The sequence below is a fragment of the Marmota flaviventris genome, chromosome 1, assembly GCF_047511675.1.
Source record: "Marmota flaviventris isolate mMarFla1 chromosome 1, mMarFla1.hap1, whole genome shotgun sequence".
NCBI classification, from domain to species: domain Eukaryota; kingdom Metazoa; phylum Chordata; class Mammalia; order Rodentia; family Sciuridae; genus Marmota; species Marmota flaviventris.
In genome coordinates this window covers 3,504,226-3,516,771 of record NC_092498.1, presented here as the reverse complement: position 1 = coordinate 3,516,771, position 12,546 = coordinate 3,504,226, and the positions used below count along the sequence as shown (strand labels likewise).

The following is a 12,546-nucleotide window of genomic DNA, read 5'->3' as shown; positions in this document are numbered from 1 at the left end:
CTGGAGATGCAGGAGTGGCATGTCCCTGATCACAGACCCCGTCCTCTGTGTGTGGGTCCCATTTGGGGAACCATCTAAAGTTATGAAGGGTCAGGGCAGGTAAATAGGAACTTAGGGAAAGCGTTAATAAGAAACATTCTGCAAATAGGAGCTTGTGAAATCAGTTTCAAACGGAAACTCCGGGAAGGAGCACCGCCCCCAGGGGCCCTGGGGTGCTGAGGGAGACACCTGCACCTCCCTGGGTACAAATCACGTCTACTGCAGGGGTCAGGCGCTGGCATCTGGGCTTCAGACCACTTAATCACGTGACTTGAAGAATCTCCGTAAAACCTTGTCATCCACTCACTTCTGTGGTCTTGGTTCTATAGCCCCAGATGCCTTTGTTTTCTCCTGTGGGGACATTGCAAACAAGGTCAAGAATTTTAGATGTGTTCCTTCCACCCTGGCCTCTGCGTTTGCTGGGGACCCTGTTGACATTCAGCAGGAAGAAGGTTTCCCCTCACCCAGGTGCCCACGCCCTGCCTGCCCCTTTGCTTTGGAGCTCAGCATCCCTGGACCTCCCAGGGCCTTCCATCTCCCAGCTCCCATGTCTGTGTCCTGGGGTTGGCCCCAGGCCTGTCACCTGAGTGATCTCCACTGTGGCATCCCTGTCGTGGTATCCGCCTCTCATGGCACCAGCAGCCCAAAACAGCTGCCCAGCTGCACCTCACACCCAAGTCACCATGGAGACATCTCCTGCCACTCCCCTGGTGACCCACTGTTGCCATGATGGTGCTGGGCACTGAGGCACTGGGGTGGGGCACATGGGATCATCAGTTACTCTCCTCTACCCTGTCCTTGGCAAGGGCACAGAGAGTGACCAAGCCACGCTGCCCCTCCTTCCCTCCAGTTTTTCTTTTTTTGACTTTTTAAAAATTTGTTCTAATTAGTTAACATGACAGCAGAACGCATTTTGATTCCTTGTGCACAAATAGAGCACAGCTTTCCATTCTCTGGCTGTACACAATGTAGCGTCGCACCACATGGTCAGTCAGCCACACGTGTACCTAGGTAACGATGTCCACCTCATCCCCCATTCTTCCCGTCTCCACGCACGCTTCCCTTCCCTGCCTCCCCTTTGCCCAATCAATTTCTCCCCACAGCCCCCCATTATGGGTCAGCACCCATAATAGGGAGAACATTCGGTCTTTGGATTTGGGGATTGGCTAACTTCACTTAGCATGATATTGTCCAACTCCATCCATTTACCTGCAAACGCCATGATTTTATTCTCTTTTAATATTCCGCTGTGTATATACCACAGTTTCTTTATCCACTCATCCACTGAAGGGCATCTAGGTTGGCTTCACAGTTTAGCTATTGTGAATTGAGCTGCTGTAAACCTTGATGTGGCTGTGCCCCTGTAATATGCTGTTTTTAAGTCCTTTGGGTATAAACCAAGGAGAGGGATAGCTGGGTCAAATGGTGGTTCCATTCCACGTTTTCTAAGGAATCTCCATACTGCTTTCCATATTGGCTGCACCAATTTGCAGTCCTACCAGCAATGCATGAGTGTGCCTTTTCCCCCACATCCTCGCCAACACTTACTATTGCTTGTATTCTTGATAATTGACATTCTGCATGGAGTGAGATGAAATCTTAGAGTCGTTTTGATTTGCATCTCTTGAATTACTAGAGGAGTTTGTTTTGGGTGCTTTGTTTTGGTACTGGGGATTGAACCCAGGAGCACTTAATCACTGAACCACATCCCCAGCACTTTTTTACTTTTTTTTTTAATTTTGAGACAGGGCCTCACGAAGTTGCTGAGGCTGACCTTGAACTTGCTGTCCTCCTGCCTCAGCCTCCCAAGCCACTGGGGTTACAGGCGTGTACCATGGGGCCTGGCTTCCTCCCTCCTTTGCCTATCTCCTTTCTCTTGCCTGGTCTCATCCATTTCCGCACATTCCCCCCTTTCCTCCCTCCGCGGCCCTTGGAGGAAGAACTCTGCTCAGTAGGTTCACAGATGTCAGAGATACAACATCAGCAGCACACAAACCTGCCTCAACAGGAGATGCTGGTCGGAGGAACTGGGATGCTGGTACCCGGGAGGGTGGGACGGGGAGGCCTCTTCCAGCCAGGCCTTGCGGAGGCCAGCAGTGGCGGGGCAGGCACTGCCTTCCTCTGTGTGGCTCGAGCCTGGGGCCCAGCCCCTCTCTCCTGATGCCTGTCTGTGTTTCAGCCCAACAGCAGCAACGACAACATCCAGTCCATCACCTCCGGGGACTGGGACGTGACCAAGATCCTGTCCTATGATGAGAAGCGGAATAAGATGTGAGTGAGCGCGGCTGCTGGGCCCTCCCTGCTGGCCGGGGCCTCTGCTGTCTCTAGTCCCATCCTGTTGGTGGTGCAGGGAAAGGCACCGAGCCCCTTCTGTCCTAGACGGTGGCACTCACTCCAGCCTCCCCTGACAGGCGTCCTGGACGTCCAAGGTGCAAGGCTCCCTGCCATGGTGACGCTTTCCCCACAGCCCTGCGGTGCTGCTGGCGGGGGCTACAGTCCTGGGAGTGGCCCAGGGTGTGCTGCATTATCTCCCTGACGCAGTGACGGCCGGAGGGGCTCGCTGCTCTCCCACCTCCAAGAGGGAGGGGGCTGGGGAAACCAAGGGATTTACTGCAGTCACCCGGCTGGTGGGGAAGACCCCAGAGGCCCGGCCCACGCTTACCCACGCTGCTCCCCTCCCTGCTCAAGCCGTCAAAGCTTGCGGGGTCGTGGGTGAGACCTTGTAAAAGGTGTCCTCGGCCCTTGCCCCCTAGAGGGTCACAAGACATCCCCACATCCGAATCTGGGGGCACCTCCCCGCACCCTCACCGGCTGCAGCAGGACCCTGCACTGAGGAGAAGGCGGTGCAGGAGACACCTCGGGCCCCAAGCCCCCCCACTGTTGTGTCCCATGGCCCCCAGGTCCCGGGGGCTGTGTGAGGGCAGACGCCCTGCGGCACACTAACCTGTGGCCTTGCCCTCTTCACAGCTACTTCCTGAGCACGGAGGACCTGCCGCGGAGACGACAGCTCTACAGGTAGCCCCGGCTCCTCCCGCCTGCAGAACCCCCCTTGCACATGGGAGCAGGGAGGCAGGGAAGGAGTCTAGCCGCAAGGAGAGACCTGATGAGAAACACCCAGGCCTGGTCACGTTCTCTTGGGAGGAAACTTGGGGCTCTGAAGTGGCCCCAGGTGCTTCCTGCCAGGGTGGCACAGGTGAAGAGGGACAGTTGGCACCCCCTGGGCACCTCCCAACCAGAAGGAGGCCACAACAGGCTGCTGGAGAGGGCACCCCCCAGTGTAGACCAGAGGGCTGGAGCCACGGCCTGTGGCCCCCCGCTCTGTGCTGAGAGTCGAACCCTGGCAGAGGGTGGCAAGCACCCGCCATCGCAGGCTGCTTCTCTCCATAGACCCGACATCACCGCTCCTCTGCTAGGGTCACTGAAATCAGGCAGTTCCCAAATTCATAAATGGAGGGGAGGCAGCCGCCAGCGGCATCCAGTAAGGTGTGTGGTTGAAGCTGCCTCCTCTCTCCCCTGAAGTACCTCCAGGCTTGCCCGGACAGGCTCCGTTCTGGAATCTGGGGTCAGAGTGGACCCTGCCCAGGCGGTGTGCTGAGGAGCGCTTCCTCCAGGGACCGGGCATCTCTGCATCTTTCCATTTGGGGATACACGTTAGGCCTTCTGGACCCGAAGTTGTACTTGACCAGGGTGGGCCTGGGTGCTATCTTCAAATCGGTCCCCACTCACCTAGCTCCACTGGGTGGGCACCACCAAGGCCACCGTGTCCCACCTTAGGGAGCTTTGGGCTTTGGAAACAGCCGGAGCTGGGTTTGGCTGGTGTCTACGAGTTCCTGCTTCTCACACGCTGGTGTTTGGCACTCAGAGGAGCGGCTGGTGTGTCAACATCTCTGCTGTCCCCACATGGCCAAATTGTCCACTCAGAGAGTAGCACATGCGGTTGTGGAGCACGGGTACTGGACCATGGCTGTCCTCATACCAGGCCACACAGAGCCATAGGTGACCAAGTACACCCAGTCCCAGGAGCCAAGGTGTGGGCAAGACGTGGGGGGGGGGTCTCCCAGGGCCCAGGCAGGGGACTGACAGGACAAGGCCCAGAAGGTCAGCAGCAGGGACCACAGCTGCCCTCGCAGGAGCCATCTGGCAGGTTGCGGCCGTGTGCCGGGCTCTGGTTCACAGCGTCTCTGCTCTCGCAGCGCCAACACGGTGGGCAGCTTCAACAGGCAGTGTCTGTCCTGCGACCTGGTTGAGAACTGCACCTACTTCAGCGCCTCCTTCAGCCACAACTCGGACTTCTTCCTGCTCAAGTGTGAAGGTGAGTGTGCCCCGGAGCCCAGGCCGGGGGTGCTGCGTCTGCAGGGCACAGCTGCAGGCAGGGGCCGTGGGGTAGGAGCATCCTGTGTTGCAGGACAGGGACGGGTCCTGCCGAGGGCCACGGTGCTCACGGTCTCATGACGGTCTTGGCTCCTCAGGGCAAAGCCAGTGCGTCCCACAGTTTACCTCCTGATGTCCATAACGAGCCCCTGAGCTGGCTGCGGTCTCTTACATGTTGGTGAAACTGGGCCATCTATAAAGATGTAGAACAATTTCAGCGATGAACATTTGGGGCCTATGAAGGCTTGAGATTATACACAGAGTGTCAGAAACATGTACCCTATGACCCAACTTATTGTTGATTGATCCCGAACATGCGAGTGCTTTACCACACCGGTCAGAGCACCAGATAGGCCACGTGCCCGGGAAGGTACAGGGAAGTCTGCGCATCTGTTCTCACATCTTGTGCAGCTGAGAGGTGAACCCACGAGAAGGCAAGAATAAAACAGGTGGTCCCAGGAAAAGAGCTCTCAAAGAGGAGCGTGGTCCGCCCAGAGCACACCTGGGCGCCAACACGCCTGTAGGAGAGGCCTGGCGGAGACGGGGCCAGTTCACCGGGAGCTCACTCGAGTTTCAGACGTCACGGTCAGGGTGCCGAGCAGCACCTGGACAGCCTGTTGGCAGAGGCACCTGTGACTGCACCCCCCTCTCACCAGGTCATTAGAACTCTGAGAAGCTGCCGATGCCCCTGCTCCCCAGCCCACCCCGCCCTCTGCCAAGATGAGGGCAGGTCCCAGGGGCTGGGATTCTGAAACGCATGACTGCCCCAGCCCCGGGCCCTGAGCTAGCCAGGTCCTGGAGGAACAGAACCAACAGGGTACGTGTCCTGTGGGGCTGGCGTGCCACGTGACTGTCGCAGTCTGGGGAGCTGGAGGGACCAGGAGCTGCTCAGTCAGGAAGCTGGGCCTCAGCACAAGAGGGACCCGGACAGAGACTGAAGGTGTGGAGGTCCACCCTGAGGACCACTGGACAAGGGCCACGAGCATGGGTGGCGGCAGCAAGGGACGCGCCTGCTCAAGAAGAATGCAGCTCACCTTCCGGCAAGATGTCCTCCTTTGCTTTCCACCTGGGCCCCGGCCGGGTGGACAGCACTGCCCACGTTCCAGGCAGGTCCTCCCCCTCAGTCTGCTGTCCCAATTGTCTCTGGAAACACCCTCAGAGACACACGCAGAAGTCTCTCAATCCCAGTGTCTCCTAGGTGTCCTTTAATCCAGTCCAGCTGACAGTCCCACTTAACCATCGCAGTCCCCTTTCCTGTGCCCCCTGGGAAGCAGACCCCGGAGCATCACCCAGGGGATGCTCTAGGAGGAAAGAACTCGAGGTGTAGCTGACCCCTCATTTGTCAGATGGCAAGCCTGAGGCCAGAGGTTAAGAGGGGTCCCCGACTCCAGGTGAGTCGGTGACCCAGGGAGGACCAGGATCTGGGTCTCTCGGTCCCACAACATCATCTGCCTGAAATAGCAAATCGTGGCAACTCAGAGGGTTATAAGGCACAGAGACGGGAAACGTGACAGACTGGTCCCCTGGAGCCACAAGGCCAGGCTTCACTCCCAGCCCTGAAGAAACAAACTGAAGTCTCCATTGATCTTAGAGTTACTGCCTCAGAATTTTCTGGACCATTTAGAAATCTATTTAAATATTTGACCTGTCGCTTTAACTTAAACACAAACGTAAACCAGCCCTCTTCTCTACAAAATCACTCTTTAAATTGAGTGTACATCTGTGTGTGTGTGAGTGAGTGTGTGTGTGTGTGAGTGTGTGAGTGTGTGTGTGTGTGTGTGTGTGTGTCACGGGGAATTGGACTCTGGGCCTCGTGCAGTCTTCACTCCTAGCTCCTAGTTAAGTCGAATTTTATAGATCAGTTTACTTTTTGGCTGAAGTAACTTGAATGACCACATAATATAACCCCCCAAACTGAATGAAAACCCACTTTTAAAAGAGAGTTTCTAAAAAGGCATAAGTTTACAGACGTGCAAACAGAAGGAGGGGACATAGGCCAGCTCTGAGCAGGCCTGAGGCCGAGCCCCGACCCCTGGTAAGGGAGTGGCCACGAGGGGCAAGACCCACTGCGGTGGACTTCCCAGGAGAAGGCCATCTAGCCAGCGGGCTCCCGTGGGACCGTGGCTGGGGAGCGGGATGGAGGGGAGCTTCCTGGGGAGGCAGCACTTGGAGTGGTGGGCAGCTGGAGTGGGGCCGCGTGGGGTGCAGTCCAGGAGGCACAGGCTGAGGACAGGCCATGGGGAAACATTTGAGAAGCCCAACCCAGAGCCAAAGACAATCTAAGTGACTTACTTTTCCCCACATCTCCCAGCCCTGCAGCCCAAGCAGGAACTGGGGAATTCCCTTTCCTCTCCCGTTTATCTCCGTCACACCCAGAGCTACTCTGAGAGACCCTGGAAACCCTGGACAGGACTGGCTTGTCCACTGCTGGCCCTGGAGGCAGCTGTCGCCCCCTCTGCCCGCTGACTCGGCAGCATTCCCAGGCTTCCTGGCTTCCCAGGTGCAAGGAGGACTGAGAACCTCCCCTCCTGCGGGGAAGGACGCGGGCAAGGTCAGCCAGTTAAGGGATGTGCGAATGCGCCACATCCGAGGCCATCCCACCACCATGCGGCAGCCAGCTCAGTCTCCTGAGCACAGGCAGAGTGACAGAGGACTGAGCAGCTAGATGGAGACCAACAAGCCCAACCAGGAGGCCAGATGGAGTGGACACGTGCAGCTGTCCCACCACATTAGGACTCCAGGGCTGGGCGTCCTGTTAGGTGTACAAATCAGGAAACCAGGACAGCCCAGGGGAAAACAAATAAATTAAAACAAACTTCTTCCAGACGGACGCCTCCTGCCTTTCCGCAGCCTCCCACAGGCGGGCTTGCCCCTAGCTCCACTGCAGTCCTCAGTACAGAAACTCCATCACCCTGGTGTGTGTCATCTCAGGTGGCTGTCACTGGGCACCAGGAACTGCATGCCTTATAAACAGCAGGAGCTTATTTCTTGCAGTTCTGGAGGCTGGAAGTCCAAGCTCAGGGTGTGGCGCAGTGGGGCTCTGGTGGGGGCCTCCTTCTTGTGTCAGACTTCCAGCTTGACACCCAGGGAACCCCATGTGGCAGGGGAGGGTCCGAGGGCTCTCTGGGCCCTTGAATGAGGGCTCCATCCCCTTGACCTTGTCCTGTCTCCTGACACCATAACTGGGAGGTAGGAGCTCAGCATGTGAATTTGGGGGAGGAACATTGAGTCCATTGCAGTTGGAGCTGATAATAGCTCGTCCCCTGTTTGCAGTCAGCGCTCCTGGACTTCATTAGTCCCTGGCACAGTGACCTCTGATGTGCAGTTATTCTATAGCATTTCCTGCCCCTCTCCCCACTGAGCCTCCTCTCGTGACCTTCTCTAGTTTTCATTGGTATTTCTTCTATAGTTTCTCAAGGTTTGACATGTTTTTGTTTCTTTATAATTCATAATTTTTAATTTTTAAGTGTCAGTACAAACTTAAAAAAACAAAAAATTATTTTTATATTTGGCACAGTTACATTAAAATAGATTATAATAGGAGTGATAAGTCTCAGAAACGCTTGTCACACCTGAACCTGCTGACCACCGGGCAGATCCCACCGGCCAGCGCCCGTATTCATCTCTAAAAGTCCTGGTTTAGGTGATCACTGGATGTCGGTATGAGGGTCCCCTCGTAAACCAGACCTGGAACCTTCTGGAAACTTTCCTGTGTGATGTTGGTCCGTTCGTCATCCCTGGGACAGAATACCTGGGAGACTGGGCCAGGGGAGCAAAGGTCTGTGTTGACCATGGTTTCGGGGCCAAGGTTGGCTGGCTTCACTCTCTAGGCCTGAGGTGAGGCAGAGCAGGAGTGTGGGAGAGGACAGCTGCTCAGCCAGGCAGCCGGAAGCAGAGAGGAGGGAAGGAAGGGGAAAGGACAAGGCCAGGGACACGCCATACCCTTTAGGGACACGCCCTGTCCTCCACGTGGCCCCACCCCCTGGAGTTTCCACCATTCCCAGGAATGCCATCAGCTGGGCAGCCACCAGGGGTGAATCCTCTGCTGAGGTCAGGGTCCAATCACTTCCCAGAGCCCCTGAACCTTGCTGCACTGGGGACAGGCCTTCAACACATGAGCCTTCAGTGGCCATTCCAGGTCCAAACATGACTCAGGTCTCCATTGTGGGGGGATCCAGGGTTCCTCCCTGCTCCCTGTTGTCTGGCAGCGAAGCCCGCTGCACCCAGAATACTGCACCTGAGGGTTTTATAATGGCTTTCCTGGCTGTGCCTGGTGGCTTTGGTGCATGTGCACGATGGGTCTTGTCAATGTCCCTGTGAGGTGGCAGTAACAGAGACACCTTCTCTGAGTCCCTCTCCTCCGGCTGAAGAGTACCTTTCCAGCTGTCCAATGGCTGGCCTCTGAACTCCTGCTGCGATCCTTCCGGTTCACACTCCACCGCAAACAGACTCCTCAGCGTTCCCTGACTTAGCCGAGCCCTCCCCACTCCCACACCTGGGCTGCCTGGTCCACTCCTGGGCACTCTTCAGAGGCTTTCCAGGGCTCAGATGCTTTATCCCTTCCCAGGAGGGAGGAGTTAACCGTGGGGAGATGCCCGGGCAGCCTGGGAACGCCTGTGGGTTCTCCCCAAATGGACGCTGTGGGGAACTCAGTAACCCAGCTATCTTAGATGACTAGGGGACACCCAGAGTGGGAGAGGCCTGAGCTGTCTCCCACATGCTGGGACATCACCTCCGGTCCTGGAGAAGTCCAGTTCTGTCCTTAAAGGACAAGTTCCCATCTGAATCCATCTCCTGGGTCTACCCTAAGAAGTCGCCATAACTGGGTGGCTTAAAGCCACAGAAGGTCCTCCCAGTTCTGGTGGGTGGGAATCTGAAAGCAGTTCTGAGCAGGGTGGCCCCTGAGGGAAAACCCACCCTGTGCCCTCTCCAGCTCCTGGGGTCACTGGCCCTCCAAGGCGGTCCTTGACTTACAGAGGGTCACACGGACCTCTGCCTGTCCTCACATGGCCTCGCTGCCGTGTCTATGTCCACAACTGCATGTTCTTAAAAGGGCCCCGGTCACTGGATTAGGGCCCCTGATCCAGCACAACCTCCACTTAACCTGGTCACGTCTGCAAGACCTCCACACAAGGTCAGTTCAAGGAGACCAGAGTTTAGACATATCTTTTGGGGGGTATAATCAAACTCCTTCAAGACTCATTAAGAGAGAGACAGGGGAGAGCTGTACTTGCTGTTTTCTAGGATGGTAGGTAAAGGGGGTGTCTTTACTGCTTCACCTTCACACCCTGGAAGGAGTGAGGGGCTCCAGGAAGACACCACCCAAGCCATGGCTTACGGCGGTAACAGGACATCTTAGAGGAAAAGGGGCACCTGCAATATCGATTTTCTCCAGAAAGTCTTCTTTATGTCACAAAGCAAAATTAATACCCAAGTTATGTGGCCCTGTGAAAGTCAGCGAGGGTTTGTGCCACCCCAGCCTCTAGACAAACAGAACCAAAGTGCCCAGCTGACGTGACTCCACGATTGTAGCTTTTGTTTAGAAAATCAGATTTCTGCTTTCAAACCGAAGTCCAAGTCCATGATTCGTTTTCCTTCAAGTTTGTCAAAAGGACTCAGCCTGTCTTATTCCTAAAACGTCTCAATGGGACTCACGTTTGGGTCAGGAATTTGCTTCTCTGTGATAAAACATTTCCATATTTTCAAGGAGGGTCTTTCCCAGGAGCCCAGGACAGACCGGTGCGTTTCCTTCCTGCTGTGGGTGGGGATGCCCCTGCTGGGCCTCTGGGCTTTCACACCACCACTCTCAGTGTTAAATTGTCACTTAGGAGCCATTTCCCCTTCTTAAGGTGCTTGACCATGGATCTAGCAGCCTAGTGTATTAAGATAAGCTTCTCCATTTTTTAGTTGGATTGGAACAAAGTATTTCCCAGCTTAAAATAAAGCAGGTCTGTCCTGATTGCTGTCCCTCCTAGTATGGAATATTCCAAGACCCTCTATCACCATGATGCCGTCCACAAATTTGAGAGAGGCAGAAGTCACAATGCTGGACCTGGCTAGAAACTGGGCTCTGCTTTTTGCCATCTTTGTGACCTTGGTTGACCTTGCTGAGTACGCATTCTGAAACCCAAGGGAATGGCACTGCTATTCCCTGAGGCTCCTGGGAGGATGTGTGAGATAGAGCTTTAAGGTGCTCACCAAGTGTCTGCTGGGTGGGTGCTTGGGAGTGTGGACTCACTGTTGTGACACTGATGTCATTGTCACCTTAGTGATCAGCGGAGAACTTCTGGGACATGCGCTGGCTGCTGACTTGGTATGCAGAGGTGGGGCTGAGGCTGGAGGAGCTAACTTCCATGGGGAGCTAAGTGCCGACACTTCATGGCGTTCCTAATGTGAATGGGTGCTCTGTGCCTCACGGAGCTCATGCAGAATCCCTGGGTCTCGTGCACACAGCAGCAGCCCAGAAGGTTCCAGAGGGACCAGAGCTGCCAGAGCCTCAGGACACTGAATCAGCCCTCTGCTAGGTGTGGACAGGAGAGCTGTGGCTTTGGGAGTGTGCACATCAGGTGCCCCTGCAGCTGGTTCTCTGCCGAAGCCTCCTCCTCTTCACACCGGCCTGTGCTCCTCCTCTGCCCTTCCCCCCAGGCCTCTGCTCCCTGGGGTCCAGGCTCTGGGCGCCATGCGCATCCCGTCCAGAGGGAACATAACGTATTGGGGGAAAGTGGACATTAAGGAGCTGTCACGTCACCCCTGCGCTGAGTGGAGGTCAGAACCGTGAGGCCGGCAGGTGGAAAACAGCCAGGACATCAAGCCCAGTGGTCCAGGGTCAACGGCTGTGCTGCCATGGTCAGAGCGTTCCGAGGCCAAGTCCAGGCTCAGCGAGAACCAAGGTCACTAGAGGTTGAGTGATGTTGTCATGGAGGTCAAAGGTATCCACTAGTGATGGTGGTGAAGGCCACAGAGGTAGAGTGGGGATGTCATGAGAGATCAGGCAGTGATGTCATGAGGGGTCAAGTGGTGATTCCGTGGAGGTCATGAGGTATCCTTGGCAGTGTCATGAAGGTCACAGGGGTTGAGTGGTGGTGTTGTGGGGGTCAGGTTGTGATGTGGTGAGGGGTTGAGTGATGATGTCATGAAGGTCATAGGGGTCGAGTGGTGATGTTACAAGGTGTCGGGTAGTGATGTCATGAGGGGTTGAGGGGTGATGTCGTGGAAGCCGTGAGGCATCTCTTGGTGATGTTGTGAAGATCACAGGGATCAGGTGGTGATGGCTTCCACACAGCAAGGGGGAGGAGAGCAGCCACCTGCCGTGCGTCTCCTGCCTCCCGTGCAGCCCTGAGAACCCCGAGTCTCCTCCATGAAGGTGCTTCACACCCGTGCTGCTTCAGATAGAATACACAAGGGGGTTAGGTGCACCTGCCACTCACCCCACTCCACTGAGAGGCAGAGTGTTTTCTGAGGGGCTGAAGTCCTAAGGCGCTGTGGTCAGCTGAGAATGGCCACATGCCATGAAGACACAGGCGCTGAGACGGAATGGAGGGCCACTCCAGAAGTTCTCCCAGGAAAGGCTGCTGCCCAGGGCTCCCCATCAATGGGCTCCCCGTCTGTCACAGAGCTTCCAGGTCAGGCGGAAGAAGCCTCCGCATTCCTGCAGAGGGGCCCTGTCCAGGCGCAGCTCCTTGCCGAGTCAACAGGGCAAGCAGGTGTGCACTCTTCTGTCCTGAGCCAAGGGTCACTTACAGAGCCTGCTACTAACTCGTACCCAGCTGTGAGGAGCAGCCCAGGGCTAGAAAATGAAAGTAGCCTGCGTCCTCTGGTAAAACTGTCACTGGCTTCCGACAGAGAGGATGCTCCGATTCCCAGCAGCAACTGGAGCTTGATTGGTTTGGCTCTATAAGCCACCTAATCCTCTAGACGCTCTCAGCCAGGTTTCCTAGGTCTGACCTCAGCTGCCCTTTTAATATTGGGTTTGTCCGGGTGACTGCTCAGAACCCGGCTGAGGCTCCTTGTTAGCCTTGCTAACATGCTCGTAAGAACATCTGCTCACTCTCTCAGAAACCTGGAGTGATTCCCTTTGAGGCTGCATGTACCAAAATCAAGGAGGGGATTTTCAAAGCAGGTTACATCACTGGAGTA

At 55.8% G+C, this 12,546-nt stretch overlaps 1 protein-coding gene across 2 annotated transcripts in view; it reads left to right on the top strand.

The window, feature by feature from the left end:
* Positions 1–12,546, top strand: part of Dpp6 (dipeptidyl peptidase like 6) — a 624,061-nt gene that overhangs the window by 550,727 nt on the left and 60,788 nt on the right. For both annotated transcript variants that reach the window (XM_027943387.2, XM_071610694.1), the window contains exons 14-16: positions 2,219–2,310; positions 3,007–3,054; positions 4,233–4,351. In XM_027943387.2, coding sequence (XP_027799188.1) covers positions 2,219–2,310; positions 3,007–3,054; positions 4,233–4,351 — 259 coding nt within the window. The remainder of the gene's footprint in view (positions 1–2,218; positions 2,311–3,006; positions 3,055–4,232; positions 4,352–12,546) is intronic.